Source organism: Hylaeus anthracinus, unplaced genomic scaffold, assembly GCF_026225885.1.
Source record: "Hylaeus anthracinus isolate JK02 unplaced genomic scaffold, UHH_iyHylAnth1.0_haploid 11982, whole genome shotgun sequence".
In the NCBI taxonomy this organism is placed as follows: Eukaryota; Metazoa; Arthropoda; class Insecta; order Hymenoptera; family Colletidae; genus Hylaeus; species Hylaeus anthracinus.
This window is the reverse complement of record NW_026534330.1, coordinates 4098401-4124278: the sequence shown is the minus strand read 5'-3', so window position 1 is coordinate 4124278 and position 25878 is coordinate 4098401. Positions and strand designations below refer to the sequence as shown.

The window sequence follows — 25878 nt, the reverse complement described above, 5'->3', positions numbered from 1 at the left end:
ACTAGAACAAGGTGTGTACAACACCTCGACATACATTCGTTTTCCATTTCGCGGCGAAAGCGATCTGCGCGATATCGTAGCCCGAAATGCTCGAGTGCTGCGCTGTTACAGAGGTCTATGGGAAACGAGGTTCAAACGTAAAATATGTTCCCGTACACGGCCCAATTCTCTCGATAACGGCGCGTGGAAGTTTACCACGCGATATCTTTTTACAGCTACACGGCTGGCGACGGTGGCTCCTTTTACTTTTTATTAGAATATCGACTCGTGCCGATTGATTTATGGCGGATGCTTCGATCCGCGCCTCGACCAAGATGAGAATGTCCCGGGGCACGTGTCGCCATACGTCAATTTTGTGCCCGGACCGTATCGATTCGCTTTTTAATTTTCATGGAAATTTCACGGCCGAAGCTTAGCCGGCGAGCTCTTCCATTTATCTTCGCGATCCAGTTCACGCTAGTCGCAGCCATCTTTTTCCGAAGGAATTAAGAGGGCTTTTCTTTTGTCTCGCCTCGATCGATGAGTATTGGGAACTTGTAAAGGGGGACATATTTAATTTGATGGACTGTTCGCTGTCATCGACACGAACAGAAATTTTATTTGTGGCTTGCAGAAGAACCTTATAAATTTGTTTAACTTTTACTCCAAAATGGCGCAATAATATCCATGAAAATTAATAGAAATACATTGCATGCGAAATGAAGTAATCAGATTTAACTCCATGCAAAAAAAAAAATCAAATTTTATATACCTACTCCAACGCATATATATTCAGGAAATGAGCAAACATTTAATCTCGTGGCAGTTTTCACCAAAAAACGTTCCAATTTCCACTCTAATTTTCAATCCAACACCCTGTCATAACCCCCGCGACTTTGCTAATTAGCTCGCGTAAAATTCACGCCGTCTCGACGGAACCATCGACGCAGCACACCCCCCTGCCCCCAGGGTGTATCGCACACGAAAAAAATCAATTTCTCTGACCCAAAAACAAAAGTTAATTAAAATGTCCAAGCCGTCCGGTTCTCGAGTTAATGCGCTATTTGCACGTTCCGAGCATCCTTCTGACATTTGGGCGGTGATGAATCCCCGTCATTAACCACGAAGATGAGCCCATCCCCTGAATAGGGGTGGGTTCGCGCGAGGCCCTTTTTAACGCGGCCATTTGCGGGGAAACGCAACAGAAAATAGGTCGATACGATCTCATGGAAGCGGCCACACGGGCGCATTTATTATTGCAGGAGTGCTTTTCGTATGATCGCATCGACCTATTTCTCGTTACGTTTCTAGCCCGCAAAATGGTTGCCTTGAAAATCCACTCAGCCCCTCCAATATTACAAAAACAAACTTGTACTCGTGTCGTGTATCAATTTTATTACGATTGCGAGCGTTCATCGGGAATTATTCGCTTGGACATTCGGTGTTATTACACTATTGGGAATATAGGATGTCACGAGTACGGTACAATGAAATAATTGATATTAATAGTGATGTAGTTTGAAGCATTCATTACAGGGATCTTAATTAGTATTCATCGGGCAAGTTATTACTTTTTGTCAGCTATATTCCAAAACTCTCGATGACGAGTAAAAAATGTAGAAATAGTTACGTGACAATATAAATTACAGGAGCAATTTATTGCAATAAGAAAAGCTTATGAATATCTTCCAACCCTCGAATACAGAAGTGAAACGCTATTAGGAATAATAAACGCTGTGTAATAAAAAAGGGCCATCGCGTGGGAAGAAGGTCATAAAACAACGAATCGTTCCACCACTCGGTGGAAAATGATTCAATTTGACCCCTCAGAGAGCGCGGTATTTCTCTGGCAGTCCATAAACGTGTTAACAGGTCGTGAACGACACCGATCATCCCCCCAACGCTCGCCCGTTTCGACGTTCATTTCCACCCTGTTTACTTGTAATATTTTTTCGCGCCCTCCCTCTCTGGCATACGTCCGAGACAGAAACTGGGGGAAGATGCACAGGGTCGCATTACCATAACAAATTCAACCCGAGCCGCAAAATATTTAGGATCGCTGATGTCTACCACGAGGGTAGCATTTAATAAACCACCCTTCTTTTTGCTCCCTCCAGATAGACGGACGCGATAGTGCCGTATGGTGGCTCTCGAGATTGGACACGCGCTCAACCACCGCCATTACTTGCATCCGTCTTAAAAAAAAAAGGGAAAACTACACCCCCAAAGGGTTGAGGGGTGTATCCACAGAAACTTCCGCCCGGAAATTACTTAACCAACGGACTTCGCTCCATTTCAAAGGAACATTCAAACCCAGAAAGAGCTCTTCGGTAAAAGTCCAGGTAGTTTACAGATTACGGGGGCCCGTCGTGGAAACTCACCCCCTTGCTGTCTTCCCTCGAGCCAGTTCGCAAACTCAGTCCCTCTGGCGAGTTTCAAGAATAATACTTTAGTGTTTTCTAACCACATGGATGATCTGATTTCCTTACTTTGCCGAAAAGCATGTGGGATATTATAATAAAAGCCATATTATTTTAATCTTTGACGAATTTTTAGATTAAAGTGGTAGTTTTCACGAAGGACATTCTTAGAGAATTAATAAATACTATGTACACGAAGCTATAACTCTCGAGTACCTTCATAAAACTCGAAGGAGGACTACTTTCTCATAAAAATTCCGTCCTTTGGGAACTTTTCCACTTCCCCAGTTTTACGGGTGGTTGATGAGTGGTTGCATTGTTCGTGGGTAGAAGAATAAGCGTATCGTTTAATTTAACTCCGATCGGGGCGCGGTATTCAAATGTCAGTGCGAAGTTGGCTGCTCGACGGAAACTGGAATCGTGTAAAACAGATTCCCCAATAAATCTTGAGGGTTGGCGGGGACAGGGGTGGCTGGGCGGTTCGCTCTAGTCTAATTTGTGGATCGTTCACTAAAAGGAAACTACGTCGTCTACAGGATGGGAGAGAAGAATTTATAGATACCCTAATACTGAAAACTCACAGTGAATAGTTGGTGAACAGAGGCGTCCAGGGGTTGAGGGGGCCGAGGGTGATAAATTTTGGAACTGACCTGACTTCACGCGTGCGTCGTTCCTCCCTCCCTATAGGCAAACTCGGCCGATAATTTTTCGGCTGACGTAAATCAAAACCCGTCGCGAAAAACCCCTGGCGTGAGAGGACGCCCTCATGAAAATCATAATTCAAGCAAGATATTACTGTTGTTAATAAGCGAAGGGGATGCTTCCCTCGTCGTTGCTCAAAGGGGAAAAGTTTTCTCGGAAATATCCTGTTTGTCGTTTGCCTCGTCAGCTTGTCTGGATGGTTGTCGTTGAAATATATTGTTGGTATTTTTTCATGGTCTTTTATGTCAGTAGAGATTTTCTGTTCCATATTATGGTCTCACTTGTTAACAATCGGATCACCTATGAATTCTATCTAAATTCCAGAATAAAAGCTTGAAACGAAGACAATAATGGAGTTATTTAGTCAATTTTTGTTTCCAACCATCACTTTTTCAAGAGCGACGAATTCATCGAACAAACAGCGATTTAACGAATGCAGAGTAACGAAGCGCAGCTAAGTAATTACTCGACCCGGTGTAATTCAACATTTATCCAAACAGATTTCTAACCAAGTGTATTTAATTAATCGCACGTACGTTTAACGTGTAATTAACAAGTAACAATTTATTCCTGCATTTACCTATCACTCATAAGCTACGTAAAATTTTCAACGATTTATTCGGACGGGGTTAATGTCAATTAACATTCAGTATTGCGTTCATTTGCGTGGATAGTACGTCCAATCATTCCAAGCTCTTCAAAGTAGAAATTCAATCGCCATTTACCGTATTCAAACATTTGTAATTGATGTTTCGAAAACGAATTCTATAATTTCGAGGATGGTATTAAAAATGATAGTAATGACTTCCTGATAAAATTTAATTATTCTAGTACTATTTCTACTTTCGCATATTGGATCGTAATTATTTTTTACATTCCAACATCCATAGAAGAAAATAAAGTTGATGTGATTCTTTGTTTTATATTAATATTCTTGATTCTTGTGCTCGCAGGTCAGAAGTCTTTTCGAAAGTACCCTGTGATCGTGTTCATCCACGGGGAGAGCTTCGAATGGAACAGCGGCAATCCCTATGACGGTACTATATTGGCAGCTTATGGCAAAGTCGTCTTCGTCACTATCAACTTTCGCTTAGGCATCCTGGGTAAGTAGATTAAGCACTGTATGGCCAGACACGTACCAGTAGTTCACCTCGGTAACTGAGTTCTTAAGGAGGATCAACTTGAGGGGGATTCCACGTTTTATGCGATTAAACAATCGAGTTATTTGTTGCTGTATTCCACAGTTTACGGTCTTTAAATGTTTCAATCAATTTTCTTAAACTTAAAATAAACTCTAAGATATTATACTCCACATTTTAAGTCAATCATATGTTTTTTTTTTCATTCTTCCTAGTACGCGCGAAAAAAAAAACAAAATAGATCATGATCGTTCTGCATTCGAAATTTCGTGGTGGAAATGCGAAGCAAGCCTCGACCTCTCGTTGGAAATTGATGAAATCTTTGCGAACACTCCACGCCAGCAGCCTTGCATACAATCAGGAATTCTGCTTCGTTAACGGCCGCGCTACGCTGCGCGATCGGTTTTTGATCTTCGACGAACTTCTTTTTATTTCACTCATGCATCTGTCTATCGATCCGTCGTAGTTCAGCGCGAAAAGCGTCGCCTTTCGTATCCTTTACAGTCAGCTCGTATAAATAACTCGGGTTCGAGCCCTTCGTTCACGGAAACTGTGTTCCAACAATTTCTACGGAAATTTTTATCCGTCCACGGCGTTTCAGACACGGTTGAAGTTTGCATAAATTTGTCCATGAATGTAGACTCGAATAAGTTTCTTAATGTACCAATAAACTTTGCATTCGTCGCGTGGAATTCGCTGCTGGCGAGTTCATCGGCGGATACGCGGGATTTTGGCAAAGGATGCGCGAGAATGGGGGTGAATCTAAATTCATGGCGTTTCTTTGCTCGAATACTTAAAATTATTAACAACTAGGGGACAATGGAGAACTTCCTCCAGCTTCTGGGGCCAGTATCTCAAGTTTTATTGCGAGGATACGTTTCGAAAGCTTTTTGAGGGAAATAATTTTAATTCAAATTAAATGTGTCAAGAATTTATTTTTATCAATGATGTACGTTTATCAGTGATGTTACTTTTAATAACTAAATCAACACTTGTAATTTATATTATAACTCAAATAGCACAAACATTGACCTCAAGTATAAATTCGCAATGTACCTAAATTATGAATAACACGCGAAAGAAAATTTGATAAAATCGAGGTAAATTCCATAGTAAGAATTCTCGAAACTCTGACGTGAGAATTTAAAAGCAAACATTTCCTTGGAGTATCGTCTACAGTGCACAAACTTCAGTTTCCTTCCTCCTTTAGTATTCCATATTTCTCGCGCAAAACATAACCGGGGTAAAGTCACGCGACACACAATCTGCTCCGCGGAATTTCTACCCCCCTACGTCCAATTACACGCTCGAACATTTATCGTCCGAAGAAAAACTCCTATTCATTACTCAAGGGCAAAAAGCCAACGACGACTGCGGGGACGGGGGACGTCCGTAAAATTTCATGCAACTCCGGGCAGTCGTATATCGCTTAAAAGGAAACTTCTCGATGGGAAAGGAGGCTCGTGGTAAAGACAAAGGCGTCCTTCTCGCCCTCGAAACTCGACGTCGTACCCCGTAACCTGCCCCAGTTCTTTAATCCAACGTAATGATTTTAAAAAGCAACTGTGCAAAATTATGCTTAGCATTCACCTGCGATTTCTCTCTATGCAGTCTGTTTCTTTCGGAGAGCACGGAACACTCATGTTTCTCTTTTTCTTTTAATAGTCGAGATATTTCAAGGGCATTATTTTTAATGACGGTATACTCTCACGACGTAGAAGCACGTGGAAAAACAAATTTAAGTCATTATAGAAAATACAGAAATTAATATACGAAATTCTGTTACATTCATTTAATATTCTACAGTCAGTTTGAATTCTCACCCGTTTAATTCTGCCTCGGGATAATTACTACAAGCCTGTTAATTTAATCTTGTAAAGCAAGGACTCTAACGGGGTGATCGTAAAATTTCCACGCAACCCCTGGCAGCCGTGGTTATATCGTCGAGAAGGAAACTTCTCGATGAAGGAAGGAGGCTTACGACCGAGACAAAGGCGTCCTTTTCGCCCTCGAAACATCCCATCGATCTCCGACCGCTCTTTTTCCACGGCCTGCTCTATTTTTTCCACCCTCCTGCCTCTCCGCGAACCCCCCATAACGACGAACTTCCGCCTATCCTTTCCCCTAAAATGATAACCGAGACCACCGTCGCGCAATGCAAATGGACGGACGATGCGAGCTGCAGCTCGCTACATCCGACAAGCGGGTTGCTTTAAGAGGAGTCGTGGTGGGGAGTAGAAAAAAAAAGGAAACGGAGGCTGCGAGACCATAATCATAAATTAGGTTAAAGTGCTGGAAAGGCGCTTAGTTAACCTCGCCCTCTCGCTTCCGCCAATGGTCTACAGTTAGCCAGCGAGAAGTCCACGGATAACTTCAGCCCTTTGCGAAACAAGGGTGGAAAAATATGGCCGCGAGGCTCGAGCAAAAAGAACGCTACGGTTGTTGGGCTAGTTTACATCCTCGGGGGTGATTTCTTGGTACACGGGGACGCGAAACCAACCCCGAGGCTTCTGTTTCGACGCTTTAACGAGGACACCGAGCTGTGAAACGAAATATGTCTTTTTTTTTTCTTAACTACTCCGTTCCGAGGCGAACTTAAATCTTGCGTAACGGGAAGCGTGGGCGAATTTGGCACACGCTGGACATGGATTCGAGACGGGCAAACAACACCTGATGCAATAGCTGTCCTGGCATAACACGGGCTAATTAAATGTAACCTAATTGGGTTTCCGGCTGGAGGGTTCGTGTTCGTCGTGGCTTGTTTGACAGACACGAGAATTTATGAAAAAGAGAGTACTTGGTTAATCGCTTTTGAATTTGTCAGACGTGAATGGCTATCGAAGAAGTTTGAGATAACGTGCTTCGATATTATCGTATTTATATTTGACGTGTTCTCTTTGACAGTATCAGCTAGAGGAGGAATAAATAAAACACATTGTTAGGGATGGGTATGATAAGTGAGGATAGCAAGTATTAAATTAATCAAGCCTCTACTCAGATATACATTCTTTAAATAAAAAGTTGAATTGGTATTTGGAATTGAAATTCTGCTTTCGTATACAATTTGGAAATGGCGTGCATCCCCTAAATTCAACCTAGGACAATAGTGGAAACAATAACGGCGAGGGTTTCGGTTCAATTAACATAAATCTCGTTGCAGGTTTCTTGAGGCCCGGTATCAGAGACGACACCACCAGCAATTTCGGTCTCCTGGATCAAATAGCCGCCCTCCTCTGGCTCAAAGAGAACATCGCCGAGTTCGGCGGCGATCCGAACAGCATTACGTTGCTCGGCCACGGTACCGGCGCCATTTTTGCTAATCTGCTGCTTATCAGCCCTGTGGCTAATAAGAAAGGTAACGGTTATTGCTGTATCGCGTGTTTGCGACTTCTGCGATACCTGAATATTAAGAGGACGCTTTCAAATTGGAGGGTGGGTGAACACGTTACCTCCATTTTCGTGAAATTGATACGAGCCAGGGCGTGCAGACTTCGATTTTCAGAAAAGTTTGGTACGACGACGGGAGAGGAGATCCCTGGAAGTGGAAAGACGGAAGCTCCTGGCGAAGTTTACGCAGTAAATGAATCATAATTAGATTTAAGAGAAATGTTCAAGCTGCGAAATTAAGGGTGTTCCAGTTTGGATGCGCGGAGTCTAGCGTCTCTGAAATTATATGAGATGGTAACCATTCTTACTGGGTTAAAATTTTGGTATTACGTCGATATACGTTACGTTCAGTAATAGGTTGAAAATGGAGAAAAATATTTTTAAAATTTGAAGCATCAATATTTCAGTATATTCAGTAGCATCTTGAATTATAACCTGTAGCCGTTGACAAAGAAGTACATCACACAGAAGCATTCCTACAAACATCATTCATCGTCCCCATCGTCATCCAAATCTTGTCCATCACCGAAACAAGTAGTACGAGTCAATTATCTGTCAGACCATTGTTTGACGTAAATCGTAAAAGACGTAACCATACAAGGTGTTAAGGATGACATGCCTTCTTCGAGGGCTGGCTCCCTCCCTCGAGGGATCGAAAAGGAAAAGAATAACCATTGTGTGTGTGGGGGGGGGGGGGGGGAGGGAAGAAAGGGAGCAGAACGACGGTCATTTTTCACCTTGCGGCGCGAGGGGAACTCTTCTCGTCCGCCTGGGGGGACACAATGCCGTCGTGTCCGGTCAATAATTATATTGTGCAATGAAAAATAACCGGACTTAATATTTTTACGCGCGAGGGCAGCCGCCTGTCCGTGTCTCGAGGGACGCTTGTTATTAATCGTCTCACCAACACTGTGCAGGTCTGTTCAAGAGGGCCATTCTGATGTCTGGATCAGCCCTGAGCGCAGACGCCATTGGGAAGGCGCCCCTGCAGATCACCAAGCAGGTACCAATCTCTTTATAAATATCCACCAAACATTTGTAACTTCTGAAGTTTAACTTGATCGATCGCGGTGCACGCTCACCATCTTTCATTCTGTACCCATGTTAAGGGGCGGTCATCCCTCAATTTTGGCACCGAAACAAACTATAATAACTGCGATCATTCTTTGTCCTGTGACAATACCTGCACAGGAAGAGATGAGGACACGACATAGTTTAGATGTCACCAGGGTATGCACTGGAGAAATTTAAATAATGAGTGGCCTCGAGTTGGAGGATACTTGTTTATTTGAAATGAAAACATGAAAATTTGTATACAGTATTACTTCTCAGATTTTCTTTAAAGTTCCTTTCTCCAAAACGATAGATTTCAAACTAACAGATACGATACTTTAAGAATATTATATTTCATGACTAACTCAAGCGCGATTTATTTTTCTGAAGTACAACAAATGTAAAAGTGACACCCTCGACAAAGTTTCCGTACGAAATTACCCTAAACTGAACTGTTTACTTGTTCCACCATCGCCCTTTTGATCCTCAACCCCCAAATTATAAATAGGCTCGTATCACTCACTCTAAATCCCACCAAAGATAAGCTCGGATCTGGGTGTTTCTCGAGCATCGAGGTATGCTCGATCTACTTTGTATTAACGGTCGACGTAAAAAGGGGTTGGAGAGGGGGAAAAGAAACGCCTAAGTCGCGACTCGAGCCCGACTAGAAGAAATATCGTTTCTTGTCGCGTCGAGGAGCAGTCGCGATCGTAGGAACGTTCATTGGGTTACTGAGAAATGGCGCGAATAATTTTTCAGGTTGCGCACGCTTTGAACTGTCCCACCAACACCGACAGCGACCTGGCGCTTTGTTTGCGAGACCAAGACGTGAGCACGTTGCTGGACGTGAAGATTCACAAGCCCAAATACGTGCCAGCATTCGCGCCGCTGATCGACAACGCTGTCATCCCGGACAAGCCTTTGAATTTAATGAAAAACTCCCAATTGTTCGGCAGGTACGATTCCAAATTCCGGAAGGAGCTTTGAGTTTAATTTTATTTTCGTTTAATATTCGAGGGACGATCTGATAGATGGATCTGAAATAACTAACGAAATCGTTCATAATTCCATCACTGGACTCTGAAAATTGTAATCGACTTTGCATCTTCCTATGTCCAGGTTCGACCTGATGTATGGTGTCACAGAATCGGAGAAGTTTCACATCCTACCGCCGGTTGCTCTGGTGCACGGGTTACTGGACGGCCAGAGGGACGAGGTTTTGAGAGATCATGCTAAGGTTCGTGCCCCATACAGTAATTCATAAATGTTAAAGACTCCGAGAAATATATTTTCATGACAGAACAATTTGAAGCCTTTATTAAAGTTTCATCTCCACCCTATGCAACGCTGCGATACAAAGCCCATATTAAACATTTTTTTCATCAAATTTTGAGTTCACCCTCCATCCAAAATGCCGGAAAAATGAAATGCTTGGTGATCCCTTTGAAAATAGGGCAATTTAATTAAAAAATTGTTGGAAGAAACGATGAGATAGCCCCGTGAAAATGAATTCCGCGAGACAAATTTTTGGCGCGTCAGATCCATCGAAAACTACGATAGACATTCCGTTGGGAAAGTGACGGGAATATTTCTTCGTCGCCAGGCAACGCACGAACTGGAACCAGAACTCGTTCTATCGAAGATTCTGGAACAATACGGCGACTTCTCGACTGGATTTACGAACGAATACACGACGAAGAATCGAGATCTGGTCCTGGAGGTGCTCTCCGACAGCGGGACCGTGGCGCCATTAATAATGACCGCGAATTTACATTCAAGGGCGAACCCGAAGAGCTACATGTACGTTTTCTCGCATCCGAAGGCGATGCAGGACTACTCTGGCGTAAGTACGTTTCTGTTCACACGTACCACCATCCGTTATTCTCCTCGAAAATTTATCGCGCGTTGGAGACAGTCAACGTTACCTTCAAAGAATGATTACTCCCGACTTTTAAACAAAAGCCAAGACCCGCACCAGACGCGAATATAAATTGGACCCCATCTAACTCCGACGCGTATGAGAATTTAACCCAGCCAGGATAAAACCTCGTGAAGTTCAAGTAGACTCCGGTTCTTGACTTGCTGATAATGGATTGTGAAACTACCTTGCATGCTATTTTTTGAATCAATATCAATTTGACAACTCCCCAAATCAATTAAAATTCTTGAGATTATCATATTCCAAAAATTATGGAGATTTATTGTAAATAATACACCTCTTTCCTCTGACCTTCCCAGGCCATTCTCAGCTTTGAACCTCATTTGGATATCCTGATTCAAACACATTCCAAATGGTCACCTGTCTCTTCCAAGTGTGGAAATTATATCGATTTAGCCTAGCTAATACACCTCTTTCCTCAGACCTCCCCCAGGCCTTCCTCAGCTTTGGACCTCATTTGGGTATTCTGATTCACTCTGAGACACGTTCCAAGTGGCCACCTGTCCCCTCCAAACACGACTCGCCTTGCCTGCAAGGACACCAGGGCTGCTGCTTCTTTTTACATCGGGTAGCAGCGCACTTAGTTCCCTTATCCATGCTCGTGTACCACCGAAGAAACTTCACGACGTTGCACCGGTGTCTCGCACACGCCGCAGTCTTCTCCCGCCCGCCTGACAAATTCATCCGGGTCAAGGATCCCGGAAGCCGGCAGAAATATTAAGGGAGCGCATAAATCGCGGCGGGCTCTTCCCGTCCGACGGTGGAAACTGGAGCACGTACGATTAGACGGTGTACTTTGCACTTTATTCATTTTCTCCCGCGTCGGATTCCTCAGCGACGATGAGGAGGGGATCAGAGGAACGCGACCTACTGGCTAGTCATTGTGTTCGTGCAAAGGGGCATGGCGGGGAGAAAAATCCCGGCTGCGAACCCATTTGGCCCCCGGCCAACTATTTTTATCGTCGCTGCGTGTCGGCCTGTTACGCTACGAGTACAGTGACCGGCGGTGTCGTTAAACCGAATGTAACAACGTTTCTGGTTTTCAACTCGGGGTTAGAGGGCTACTGGCGCCATTAGATATGAAATTTACGAACGATGGGGCCGCAGACGTTCGAGTTTGCGGTGTGGTATCGTTTAAACGTGATCACAAAACGGTGCACAGTTTGTCGGAAGGCAAAGGTAGAGGGAGAATTGTTCTTGCGGGCCCTGGGTTACGTCTGGATTATAGGGGTGGGTGTTACGAGTGATCGAGGATTTGCAACTAGGGGAGGTTATGAGCCGATTTAAGAATGTTGATACTTAGGTAAAAGGGGTACCGGCGATTTTATACCTTAGAAGTTGAGTCACTTCTGCTTTTAAATTTAAAAGCGTGGACTACTTAAGTTCAGATGATCCTATATTTACCATTCCACGTGGTTCAACCTGCTTTTCCTTCTTTGTTCTTCGAGTGTACATCCATTTAAGTCCCCGAATAAGTAAATTCCGCGTTCATTTATGCATCCACGGTATACAGTCTCCGATTTCGCTCAATTTCGCTGTGGATCGTACGTGACTAAATAGAAGGTCTGCGTTGGGTTGTTTGACACCTGGAGGGCAGGAAAGTGAGCCACGGCTCTTCATACACCTGCAAAGCTTCCTATTATCTCAAAATAACGTAAATCAACAAGAAGCTCGAACCTCAGCCCGAAATATCACTGAAATTACCAAAGGTTTCCAAGAGTGACCCGGGAGAAACACCCATCGAACGTATCGATTGGCCGGAGTTAGGAACCATTCTGATAAGTTACGATTGCACCGCGGTATCAACGAAAGTTAATAACAATGGTTTTCGAGAACGTGGGAGCACTCTTGGTCCGTTCTTATGGACCGCAAAATTTCGGGGGAAACTGGCCAGCGCCCGAAACTTTGTTTCGATGGGAAAGTATATCGAGTGGCCTCGTTATCGTTGCAGCAACAACGGCAGCACACGGTGCACGGCGAGGAGCTGCCCTATGTACTGGGTGTGCCACTCGACGGGAACAAGTACGATCTGCGTCGGCAATACAACATCGGGGAGGCTCTCTTTTCGGAGGCCATCATGACTTGGTGGTCCAGCTTCGCCTACGTGGGGTAAGTTCTGCGGGGTAGCTCTTTCAGGATGAGTTTTTTTTAGCAAACTGGAAGGGTGGGGAAGCAACCAAACGCATGAATTGTACGAAATAAAATATTTAGGATTGAGGTAGTCCAGGGGTAGAGGGTTAAGAGTAGGAATAAAATAATAGATTGTAAAATGAAGTGTTAGAAATTGACGTAGGTTACTTTTTATTTCATAAAATTATGTAGGTTCAGTTTTGATGCAACCGGGGCAGTTTTATGCTTCAAGGCTTTCTTTATATAATCCTGCAATTAAAATAATGTCTCTCGTGCAACCCTTGTATAATAATATTATCGAGTACCACAATGGCGTTGCGAGGGCCATCCTGGAGAGTAAAAAGATTACGGTCACCCTTTCCCACCTAAAAGCTTCTTCTCCCACACAATATCGTCAATGTACACAAGAAGTTACTACTAAATAGGTAAAATGACTAAGTGCACGTAAAATCGCTTCCTTCGTTTAAATAATTCAGCAAACGTGTTCATACGATGAAAACATTTACCGATTGTCATTCGATACTGATTAATCACGTTTCATAACTTACAGACCAACGCGTATCCGTAATAAACAACGCAACTATACAGGGTTCGGAGACCGGACCATTTAACTTACGTTTTAATTACCACGCATCGTTTAACTTGTAGAGCATTTTAGTCGATGCAATTTATAATTCGGAAGTTGACTTTCCCAAACGGAGGGAGGACCATTAACTAACGAGAGTTAAAAATTACTCTTTATAATTAATCGTCTGGCCTTGGACAAAGAGACGGAAAATTTAAATGCGCTCGTAAACCAGCCTTCGACTCTCGTAGTTGTAAACGCCCCCTTTTCGACTTCGAATATCGCTACAGCGAGGCGAAAAATAAAAGGAAGCGACGGAACGAGGGGAGAGTAGCACAATGGAGAGCCGTTAACACACAATTCTGGGCCACTGATGTCGCTTTCCAAGCGCAATGGCGCTAAAACCTCGAGCTTCGAAAGCTCTCCAATCATCAGCGACGCGTTCCAAACGCGCTCGAAACCGCGCCGCGCGCACAATGTGGCAGAAATATTGCGCGCGAGCATTACTCACGTCGACGCATTGTTTACACCAGCGCCACGTGAAATTAGTAAATCCGATCGGGTTTCGCGGAATTGGGAGCTTGTCTCGCTTATTAAATAATAAATTTGAGAACCGGCTAAGCGGGCCGGGGGTCGGGAGTGGTTGGGACGCGTGAACAACGGCGTCGACGCACGGGAAACATTTTGTTTTCCACGGGTACGTTCACGCGTTTACAATAAATCCCTCGGAGTTTTATAGAAATTCCGGAATAATAGGTGGTAACACGTGACAACTCGTTGCCAGAGGAGGAACAATTTAGTTGGGGATATCGCGAGGAAATTTTCAACGTCCTGAAAATTCATTATCAATCCGACGGGCTGCGGGAAATATAGGGTGTCCTTGATAATCTTGCGTGAACGAGGTGATTCGTCTTTGGAGAATTGGTTGTCAGCGTGAAATTAAAATTAAATATTTAAATACGTGTTTGGTTGACGATTCAACGAAGAGTTTTTCATTGATGAAAATCAGTTTATAGAAGAAGTTTGAGCAGAACAAAACAGCTGTTAATTATACTAAACATAATTTTCATAGAATTTTGTTATAAAAATATTCCACCTCGATTTTTGTAGCCTTCCGATTTGAGTGGTATTCGTGGATCACCCCGCATATACCGACGCAATTACGAACGCGATTTTCAATTTTCCGCGTCTTTGAATATTTATATTGTTCCTCTCTGACCCACTTCTGGCGACCAGTTATTGTATTCCCAAACAGAAAATGGCGCACGAGAAAGCAGCGCCTGTTAAATTACCGTTCGCTCCTCCGAGAAAAGTTGACAAAACGTTCACGTTCGAGTGTGCATTTTTGTATTTTGAGAGACGAATCGACGGAGGAGCGCGCGTTCGGTACCGTAACCGTATGCTTCGCCTCTATTTGCGCGCACAATGTCAAGAGGCCCGTTAACGTTTAATGAATAAATAAACAAGTACTTTGACTACCAATTTACGCGATATACGGTGGCTCAAAGTCCGTATAGACGGGGCGCTGATTTTGAAATTACGATGTTCTAACAGGTTAGAGGTATATTAGTATACATTGCGAATGAAAACTGCTTTGAAAACTACTTAAAATAACCTTCTTCTTAACAAGTAATATATACCTTTACTATCATTCAGAGCTTACTCAATTTATTGGTGTGTCCAAGTCTCTTTTTAGAGACCTCAGAAGCTTCTCCTTCGTCTCGGTCCATTTCAACGGTATCCAATCGACGGCCAATAAAAGTAACCGCCGAATTATTGTGTTTCCAACTCAGCTTTCGTACTCAATATATTAAAAAAACAAACCAGTACCGACATTTCATTCGAAAGTTTATTTCTATGTTCGGCGAGAAAAAATTGAAAACATTTCGCGATACTGTTCCCTGTATGGAATTCCAAAAAAAAAGGAAATAATTGATAGAAATTTTTATTTAAAGGCGGAGCGTTTTTCCCCGCCTCGTTTGACGAATAGCCATTGGAGTAACTTTAAACCAGAGAGCTTTCCATGCTGGATGAAGCATGAGCGGTCCTGTTTCGCTATCGAGCCAGGCCTCCAGCAATTTGACGCTTGTTATTCTGACGCAGGGTATTGGTGAATTAACGACCCGATGCGTCGGCCATTTTAATTTTCTCGATACAAGCAGATTACCTATATACACGCGAATTACTCGTACATTTCATTCCGACAAGGGTGGGGAAAGAGGATTTCCCCGGCAATCCACCCCGGATCGATTTGCCTGTTTTATCTTCGAAAGCGCAAAATTTCTCTCGTATTTCATCGAGCGCGAGATAATTTCAGAAAAGCAAACTACGCTGTCAGTTGCGTCTGTCAGTCGCCTCTTTTCGTCTGTCTCGTCCATTTGCGCTACGTTTACGTTCGGGTTTCCTCGGATCCACTATTAGCGAAGCAGTTACTGCTGTTTACAGCATGGTTCCATTATTTATTTAATACAGGAAACGTAGGGATGGATTTAGGCTTGTGTTGGTGCACGAGGTGATGTAAAGGAGGCGAGGATTGGGGAATCGAAAATTCAGCTGTTAAGAACCAGATACGCTCTTCATTAATTTCCTAAAAAATATTAATGTTGAATTGCAAGCACTGAAATTTTATCTCAAGACTTTCCTCTATTATTTATCCCTTCTAAAAATATTTTCGTACCTCCTGATCTAACACTCATCGGTCAAAGCATGCCACCGTGTTTCCACTCACTCATGTTAATTCTCACTTCCTATTTTCATGACATCTTACGCTCCAAGAGTCCTGGAAACTTCCAAGACTATGCGACTCCATTAATTCTCCCTTCAAAGGAAAAGCTTTCTATATCCTGATCTAACGCTCATCATGCCCTCAACGACTACTCGTTAAAATTCTTAGTCCCTGTTATCATCTCACCTCGTGTTCCAAGAGTCGCATGTTTCTTGGAATCTTCGACATACGCGGTGAGTCTTCCGCGATTTTCCGTGAAAACTGATACATATGCATCGCGGCATGTCGCTGGATCGCGGAGATCTGGGTCGATCCAATTAAGGAAAACAAAGCTGTTTAATGCACGCGGCCCGGAACAGACGCCGCGTGTGCACCACGCGCTCCGTGACGCCCGGCTGATCGATATCGCGCGTGACACTGTGTCCTCCTGGTAAGAATACGACTCCCGGGGGGTGTAGCGATGCACTCGATGCATAAGCGGAGGGCGTGGCGCTCTCTGTGCGAATCCGCGACCGGAAACGTGCTGGCGACCATTAGTAGAGACCCTTTAAAAGGTTACCTCGTTTTTCTCCCGTCTCGGTGCATACGATTGCGTGATTGACACTGTGGATCCCTTTGATCGCGAACGAGGTTATATCGAGGACGTCTCTTCATCTTCAACACCGATCTCTCGATGACTTTCTTCGATGGTTGTTACGTGATATATGGGCCTGTTTCAAATAAATAAATATAAGTATATAAATAAAAGCTAAATTAAATTTGGCTCGTTATTTATTCTGTTTAAATGAAATCACTTTTCGTATTAAACCGTTTTCAATTAGAATGCAATTATATGTACTGTCGAATGAATTACAATTTGAATGAAAGTGTATATCATGTGGCACCAATTACAGTTTGAATAAAATTATACTTTGCGTTAAATCAATTACGGTTTGAACGAAATTGCACTTTATTTCACGCGTGTCACTGTAGGGATAATTTATATTTCATGTTTAACGGAGGCTCAGTGACTGCTCGGGATCATCATTATTTGTTTAAATACATAATATGTAATACATAATACGTAAACATGAAACCGGAATAGATAAAGGCAGTGAATTTCAAGGACGTGACTGTACTCGACTCGTTGAAATTGTAGCCATCGATGGCGGAAAATTCCTTTCCCTTTGAGATACCTGTTTCAGAGGGAAGTTTCTCGCGCGTCGAAGGTGCGAACAATAGGTAACGAGAGAAGGGTAGAGTCACCCTCTATCAAAATTTCGATATTGGGCTGGTTTTCCGATATTTGAGCGTGGGGAAACGATATTGTTCTGTGCTTGTGTCGGAGACTCGAGGTACACGCGGAAATGTGTTTTTGTAAAGGTTTACTTGCTGGGAACATGGCGCGGAAACGATTACAATTTTTCACTATTTAACGACAGCGTTTTTCTTATAGGTGACAGGTCCTGTTACTTTTATCGATGGTATTATTTCGTGTACAGCATTAGAGAGCCAACGTTATTTACAAGCTTGCAATTTAGTTGACGGCTCTCTATTGCAGGCTCAATCGATAACTCGGTTCGCCAATTCCATAGGTATCGTCCAATTCCGAAGACCAATATTATGGACAATACTCGGAATGTTAGAATTTCCAATATTGGAACGGCGTAGAGTACACCGATGACTGGAGCATTGAAAACATTAATGTATAATAGCATCGTCGAAACGTATTGATCTTTCAGAGATCTTTCGTGAAGATGAAACAAGGATCGCCATTCAATTATCGAAGAAGATGCTTAAAATTCTGTTGCCTAACAAACGACAACCTATAATTTCCCAAAGCAGATGTAATACATTTTCAAACGACGTGCGGGCTTTAATTAAATGCGCATCAATGACTATAATATTCTAGTATCTCTAATTAAAATGATTAAAATGTATCCGAAACCCGCAAAGCAAATTAAATTCCATCTGGAATGTCGGTCTGATTTCATTACCCCGTTTGTACTTTACGTTTCACCCGTCAATATTCTGTACAGTCGATAAAGAAAGCTGTACTTGCAATTAGAACGCATCCAGCTGGCTGAACGTAGCCAGCAAAGCATTAATAATAACACTTTCTAATTACTGAAGTAAAGCTTGATCACAGAGAATTATGCAGCGGAAAAAAGCTATTTTGATCGAATTACTAAAAATATGGCTCTCAACGACCATTTATTCTTGTCGAACCAGGAATCCTAACGTTGTGAACCGCTACCCATATCTGACTGACGGGCTGAAGGAATGGCGCCAGTACGCGATCGAATGGCCAGAGTACGACCCGCTGAATCAGACCTACCTGAACCTCAGTAAGTCTGTTACGTTCCAATGTACGTTAATCTAGATCAGTTTGTTTATTAAGTGAAACGTCAGAAATGTGTAAGCTACTACAATGTGGAAAGCCAGTTGTCTTAGAGGCAGTGACGCTTACATGAAACACGCTCTTCCTATTGGCGCAGCGATACCACCGACAGCAGGCTCGCGCTACCGCTCGACTGAGATGCAGTTTTGGAACGAGGACCTACCTAACATGCTCCGTCATCCGAACAAAGACATTCCTCTGCCGATTCGACCGAAGGGGCCGCGACCGGAGATTCTTGACATAGCTGACGGGATTGGAAAGTACGCGAATGCGAGCACCAACAAGGCCTACGAGACCCAAGGCATCAGGTTGGTAGCTAGTCCCACGAGTGTAGCTTCTCACTCTTTAAATAACCACGTATTTAGAATCAGTGGATCCTTCGAGATCGTGGTGGGATTGTTGGGATTTTGGGAACTTAATTTTAACTTCAGGCATGGTTTCTGGATTCTTCCTCGCGGAGGGGTTGGTGTCTTCATTTTTGAAGTATTTTTTAACTGTTCTTTTAATTCACAAGAGGTTGGATTTCCTTTCACCACGTTTTAAAATTACTTTGTGACAGAAGACAAATGACAAGGAGCCAATGTTAAAGTAGGAAACAGAATTAAGGACAAACACTTGTACAGATAAATGTAAATTTCCCTTCTAATGTCCTCGTTATCAAAGAAACATTTCTTCTTGCATGAATCTATTTAAAACCTTTGATCAAGGCTAGTGGTAAATCCTTCTAGATATACATAAGCCATAAATGGAATAACGTTCATTTGAAATGGATTTAAAGTGCTCTGCAGAAATGTTCTCAATTTGGAAAAATACTGATCATTGGAGAAGGCTGGGGGGTGGAATGCCATTGGTCCCTCTGGGCGTGACACGAATCGCTTTTCGCGTAATTATTTGTTCAAAGTCCAGCGACTCCACCTCTATTGCTTATGTAACGCGTCACCCCTGCGTTGACGCTCGAAGGGTATCAATTGATGACGTACCCCGTCGTACAATTGATTAAACAACGAACGTTCCAGGACCAATACGTTGTTATCGTAAATACCAATCCTCCGTTACGCTCTGTTGCTCCCGTAACGCGGGTCTTCGAGGCATTCAATTTAAATTTCAATTATAAAAGTTTGTGCGGATGCGTTAATTGAAAAATTAAATACACTCATTTACGCGTGCTTTTATGCAAGCATGCCGGTATTGTTTTTCACCGTGGACAGAATATTTAATGAAATGTCACTTGCACCCCATTGCGTCCCCAACTCCCCCCGGCTGTCGCGAATGCTTAACTGTCTGTACGCAGCGGTTGAAGGGAATTTATTTAAACGGCTGCACAATCAGCTAACAGATTAGCAATTTAGAGTTGCCATTATGCGCGCGGCCGTGACAATATATTCGCGTTGAAAGAAGTTAATTACCGTGGTCTGGCAATTTTTCTCGCCCAAGATAAACGTAGACGATATTGCGAGGTAAACGTTAATTTGTACCATTTCCCTCGTCGAGTTGCAGTTTCGAGAGCAGCTTAATTCGTGAATTGGGCGGGTCTGAGTTGCTGTTTTATACATGTTTGGCATTAATTCTTCTACGCTATATTCGTACATTACTATAAAAATAAAAACAAAACATTGCTATTATTACAACAAATTTTATCTTACTATCTTAACATAATTCTCTTTGTGATCTATATTAAATGTAAATGAACTGAAGAATATATTTCAAATAACTCAGCATAAAGGTAAGCCTGATCTTGAGGACCTCTTGCACTGTTCATTTCAATGTAATAATAACCAAAGCATCCCAAAGACGTTCCCTTTGAATTTCTCAAACGAGCCCCCATTTTAAGCTAACTATACCTCTGCTCCTGCCTTTATCGAAGGTACTCAGGACGTGACCACCATCTACTGGCATCCCAGACAACGGAGCCCAGTGAGGATGGAGCGACGACTCCAGATTTCTCCAGCCCTCGACCAGAGGAAGGAACCATCCCCCCATCGACCACGCCAAAGAGTTCTTCGGTGATTACCATGCTGACAGGGTTCGGCGTGGTGTTCCTTCTCATCAACTTCACGGCATTCCTCTACCTGTACTGCAGAAAGCAGGAGGCGAAGGACAAAGAGGTCGGTCTGAAGAGACGGGTCAGCCAGAAAGACGACTCGAGGCGCGCGAAGTCGGAGAAATACGAGAACCACTACGGCGAGCTGGGCTACAAAAGCGACAGCAAGCCGGACCTCAACGACGTGATAAAGAACGACAAAGCGTACGACAACAACTCCAACTTCGGACGACGCTCGAAACTGTCCAGACAGAACTCGGGTTCTACGATAGACACTCACATCAAAGTTAGAGAGTGGATACAACAGGAGATCGTGCACAGGTTGGTAGCGGTGTCCAGTTTCGCATGATTGAACAGTTGGGGGAGGCCAATAGCTTCGAACTATCCAGAGTCTACCTACTGTAATCGCGCGGATTCGTGGGTCGAAGTCCTGGGCGACTTGGTGGATCGCGGACGAACTCGGTCGTCGAGCAGTCTGCTAATCCAATTAGCGGTTTCGCTTAAAGACTCGTCGCTTTGAGACGCGAGCTGATTCATCGGAAGCCGAACGTTCCCGGCGTTCCGGCTGCTTTCGTCTTTCGGGGTTCCACTAACCGAGCAGAATTTACTTAGTTGGGAGTTTTCGGCTCCCAAGCTGATCTGTATGTGAAGACTGCGTTGGAAGTTCTGATACTGGAAAATTGAGGATTTGGTTTCGATGAATTGCAAATGTTAGTGACATGGTTTCTGTTCAGGAGGGGGATTCTGGAAAGTGGGTCGGGACTGTAGCTCGTTTCTAAACGAAGTCACAAATATCGAGGCGAACGGCTCGATATGGGGGTCCTTTCAATGATATGTATATATATTTCCTTTTGGTGCAACGGTGCAAGCGTGCGTGACCCCGATCGAGTTCTTTCGGGATTCTTTGGCAAAGTGTGTTCTATTCGAAGACGCGGGGGATAAAATACAAACTATTTGGGCAAGTGTAACTGATATAGGAAAATGTAAAGAGGAGAGTAACTTAATGGTTAAAAGTTTTGATGGGATTACGTTTTCGATGGTTAGAACATGGTACTTTGAAAAATTTGTATGTAGGTATGTGCAATTTCGCTTAAGAAGTGCACGATGGACTTGCAGTGATGCACCAGAGAAATCTTAAAATTTGAATACTATAAATTATCTTTTCCTGTCCACGAAGGTGTTCGCCGAGGTTCCTCCGCAAGACGCGCGAAACCCTGCAGAGAGAGCATCAGGACAAGCTGACGAAGCAACAAGAGGAGGAGAAGAAGCGTCTTGAGGAGGAGATGCTGAAAGAGAAAAAGGAAGAGCCGATTTACGACGAGAATCTCGCGCTGGTCGTGCGTCCTGGCAAGAAGTCAAAGCTCCCAAAGGTCTCGGTGGCGATCGACGCCACACCCGCGACGAGGACGGAATCGATTCTGAACCAGGTGCCAATCGAGCTGACGAAGAGCGCCGAGCCCTCCGACGAGTCGTTCGAGAGAGGCTTCGAGTTTCAGACCGTTCCTCAGGTGGTTGTCATCGAGCACCATCACTCGAAGAGCGATCCGTTGCCAATGGAAAACGTCATAAGAAACGTGAAACCAAACTTTTCCACGCCTAGGATCTACGAGTCGGATTCAGGTAGCGCTAGCAGCCTGTACGCGAAGATTAACCCGAAATTGAAATCCAGGCTGCCTCGTTTGGAACTGGGCGTGAATCCAGAGGCATCCGTTGCAGACGAGGCGGAGGAGATTTACATAAAGACGGGACCGAAGCTGACCACTTTCGGCGCCAACAGTCCGCCGCCTTGCGACATAAACGTAACCTGCAGAGAGCCCGTGGTGGAAAGGAACTGTATCAGTCCTGAAGAGGCTCTACGGACAATCAAACGCAGGAACTACCCGAAAGTCCTTCCAGACATCGAGAAAAGGCGATCGCTGCCAGCACCTAGCAGTCTGTTCGCGCCCAAACAATACGTCCATTCGTTGAGGGACTACAGAGGTGGGCTGCATTCGTCCTCGTCCACCCATCATCCTCCCCAACCTCCTCCAAGGATATTCGGGCCGTCTAAGAGTCTGGAATTCGCGGAAGAGAGCGAGAATCACGACGAGGGAGAGTCAGTGACTACTAATCTCCACGTGGGGCCGTTGCTGAGGAGACAGGATGGCTCAACGAAAAACAACTCCGATCCTAGTATCATAGACTCCCTCGACGAGAGGATAGACAGGACAAACAGGTCCCAAGCTGGTGGTAGCGTCGACACCATTTACTCGAACCCCATGTGTCCTGTTCATGGGATAGGCCAACCGATTTCTCAGAGCATGGACAAGAACATTGGGCATCCTACGACTCTGCTGGAGACAGGGATGGGGAACCCGAATTGGTACAAGTCGCCTTCGTCTGGGAACGAAGCGGCGATGACCAGCGCGTTGTCAGAGCCAAAGATTATTGGGAGGGAGACGAGTAATCATTCTCAATTCGGTGGCTCCAACTGGGACACCAGAGTCCCAGGCATGGAACCCAGGATAGTGATCACTCCAAGGGTTGGAAATCTGCTGGGTCAAGCGAATCAAAACCTGAGTCAGACAGTGATGAACTTGACACGTGCATTCTCTGACGAAAGGGAGCCTATACCAGGTCCTGTGTACGATTCAACCCCTACGATCGGTCCACGTTCGACCGCCAGGTCCAATCCTGGATCAGCAGAGCAGCTGGAGACGGATCCCCTTACCAGGTGCATCTCTCCAGACTCCAGACTGCCCATCAACACGGAGAGAAAGGAACCAAGGATTATTATTACTCCTAGAGATCCAAAGGGATCTTCATCGAATCTGAAGCAGCCCAAGATCATCATCAAACCCACGTCCACCCTGCAGAGGACCAGGGACAACAGGAACATACCCAAAGTCTCAGCCATCCCCTCCCCAGAGGCTCAGTGCTCTCAGAGCTCTCTCGATCAGAGGGAGAAGCCTCCCCTCAAGGAGAAACCGAAGATCACGAGGATCCCTTCGATTTCCAGACGTCTGGAGGACTCATCCAGCGGAATCGAGAAGCCAACAGCCCCTGTGTACGCCGAGAAAACAGAAATTGTCCAGAGGGTGGAGGCTGTACCAAGCAAGGTCCCATACGCACCAGCAGCTGGCGATGGGAAGTCCAGCATTCCAACTTTCCTGAGGAGGGACCCTGAAATGTCGTCCAGCACGGACTCCAGCAACGGAAATTCCAATACGGGGACGATCAAGAAGAAGCCTGTCAACAGAAAATAAACTTCACTGATGGATCCGGATTTTTTGTTGAAGCCACGTGGTTCGTGCAAGCGTCGACGAGTGAAGTCGACTGGCGAGAAAAATGAGTTTGGCGGGATCTGGCGAGGATCGTTTAGGTTTTAGGACGATGAAAATTGGCTTGCTGGGACTGGTATTACCTGACGTTCAGATCCCTTGAATTATGAACAGTCTAAGCGTTATGAATTGCCAGGCGTCCCGAGGAAAAAAACGTGAACGAAATAATAGAGCGGGATCAGCTTTGTGTTTAATTAATACTGGCACGTAACAGGGGGAATAACATGTTTGGTGGAGGTTGTTCTTGTCGTTGATAAAAATATGACGACGTACCCGTGACGAATGGACGTGTTTTGTTTTTATCAAATTTATCCAATTTCCTGGAAAATGGAGACGCGTGGAAACGGATTATACGCTTGATATGTTTGAAGGTTTCGTTCGAATCGGACCAGTTTATTTTTCAATTAGAGCGGAAGCTATTCTTTATTTATTTACGCCATAAGTAAAATGGATGATAAAATTCACCTACTATTTTAGGCAGATGATCAAAGGCGATATGACAGTTCTTACAATTCCAGATTGTGTAAATAATTTACTCACGAATACTTCATGGTCTTTAAACAGATCTGTAGAAAACACCTTTTTGTACTCTTGAAAGTAGTAAAAACACTTTAAGCTTTTGTACTAACATTGGATAAAACTTCTTCGCCGACTATTCGTTCATAACCCGTCAAGACTGTACTCACGTATGCGTTAAGTATTAGTTCCTTATCTACCTTATCTCGTGCAATTTTTCTACTCTTGTATGACCGTTGATATAAATTAATTTTAAGCACAATCGCAATTTACCCATACACTTTAATTGTACTCGCACCGCCTGGAGACGTCCACGATAGTTTTGTACGTTTGTTAGCTTGTACTTGACTGAAATAAACGATTTTCGTACTCTTTTTCCAGTAGATTACCAAAGGCTGAGTGCGTCCCGAGCGAAGTGTCGCGGCGATGTTTCGGTTATCATTTTTCAGTACGCTGCCGGCGTACCATTTATCTTGCAACTTTACCTTTATCCGAGGGGGAACTTTATTATTAAGTAAAACAAAGTCTATAAGTCACGACGGTGGCCGTGCGCTCGCGGTGCCTGTCTGGAAAATGTGGGCGGACGTGAAAACGGCCAGTACACCTCGCCACTCCTCCATTCTAGCGCCGTACGCTTCGCGAATCGAATTGATTCTCGAAGTTCCGGTCTAGTAATGCGATTTCCCTGCCGGCCGATAAAGAAAACTTTATTCTCCTTGTCCTACCTTCTCTCTGATTACCTACGGAGCCGATTTATCTTACCAATCAAACGACGGAATTGACTTTAAAGAGAATTGACACAAGAGAGAAATTTAGGTTCCTCCCTCCCTGCGGATAAAGAAGATCGATCGGGTGATTACACTCGCTCGCTCTCGCCTCATTAAATATACAACCATTTCATGCAGCTGGACGATGGAAACCGAGTTGGAAATTTGTGGCAAAGGGAACGATTTATTAAACGCTTCTCGGAGGATTAAATTATCCACGGTGGGAAGGTTTCAACGAAACTCGTACCTTTGTCTTAACGTTGAGCAGTTTCGCGGAGTGTTTCATATCGTGCGCAGTATTTTCCCTCGCATTTTTATCGCGTATAAACCGACCAGTCAAGCAAACTATAACAGCGATACTCGATTGAAATATCGTAATGGCCGAGCACGCGAGGATATTGTCCCGTAAAATGTGTATCGCAGCTGAAACAATAGGCTATGAGTGAATCGGTGACGTTTACAAGGTCCTTTATCGCGAGAGGTTCGCAAATATCAGCCTTCCGTCATATTTACCCAGCGAATACATACAAATTCGTAAAAGTCGCGGACGTTTATTCGGAGCCGATCCTATTCGATGGAGAAACGACGCAAACTTTGCATCCTATTTATCTACTTCGCGCTAGGAACTCTCCAGGCGTTCAATTCTTTGCGTTCTGCCCCACCAAAGATAGACCACCCTTCTGTATTCCCGTCGATAATGGAAAGAGGAAATTTTACTCTAATACAATTTATGCTGCAATATGTAGAAGCCTTGAGAAAAACGCGTACTAAAAGGAAATCCTCAATTCTTGTTATTTATCACACACATAACACTG

At 44.0% G+C, this 25878-nt stretch overlaps 1 protein-coding gene across 6 annotated transcripts in view; it reads left to right on the top strand.

The window, feature by feature from the left end:
- Nucleotides 1-24649, top strand: part of LOC128886306 (uncharacterized) — a 75301-nt gene extending 50652 nt beyond the window's left edge. For all 6 annotated transcript variants that reach the window (XM_054141018.1, XM_054141014.1, XM_054141016.1 and 3 more), the window contains 11 exons: nt 4055-4204; nt 7401-7595; nt 8545-8630; nt 9440-9636; nt 9800-9917; nt 10284-10523; nt 12571-12728; nt 18251-18366; nt 18517-18727; nt 20284-20781; nt 21638-24649. In XM_054141018.1, coding sequence (XP_053996993.1) covers nt 4055-4204; nt 7401-7595; nt 8545-8630; nt 9440-9636; nt 9800-9917; nt 10284-10523; nt 12571-12728; nt 18251-18366; nt 18517-18727; nt 20284-20781; nt 21638-23705 — 4037 coding nt within the window. In that variant the 3' untranslated portion in view covers nt 23706-24649. The remainder of the gene's footprint in view (nt 1-4054; nt 4205-7400; nt 7596-8544; nt 8631-9439; nt 9637-9799; nt 9918-10283; nt 10524-12570; nt 12729-18250; nt 18367-18516; nt 18728-20283; nt 20782-21637) is intronic.
- The last annotated feature ends 1229 nt before the right edge of the window (nt 24650-25878 follow it).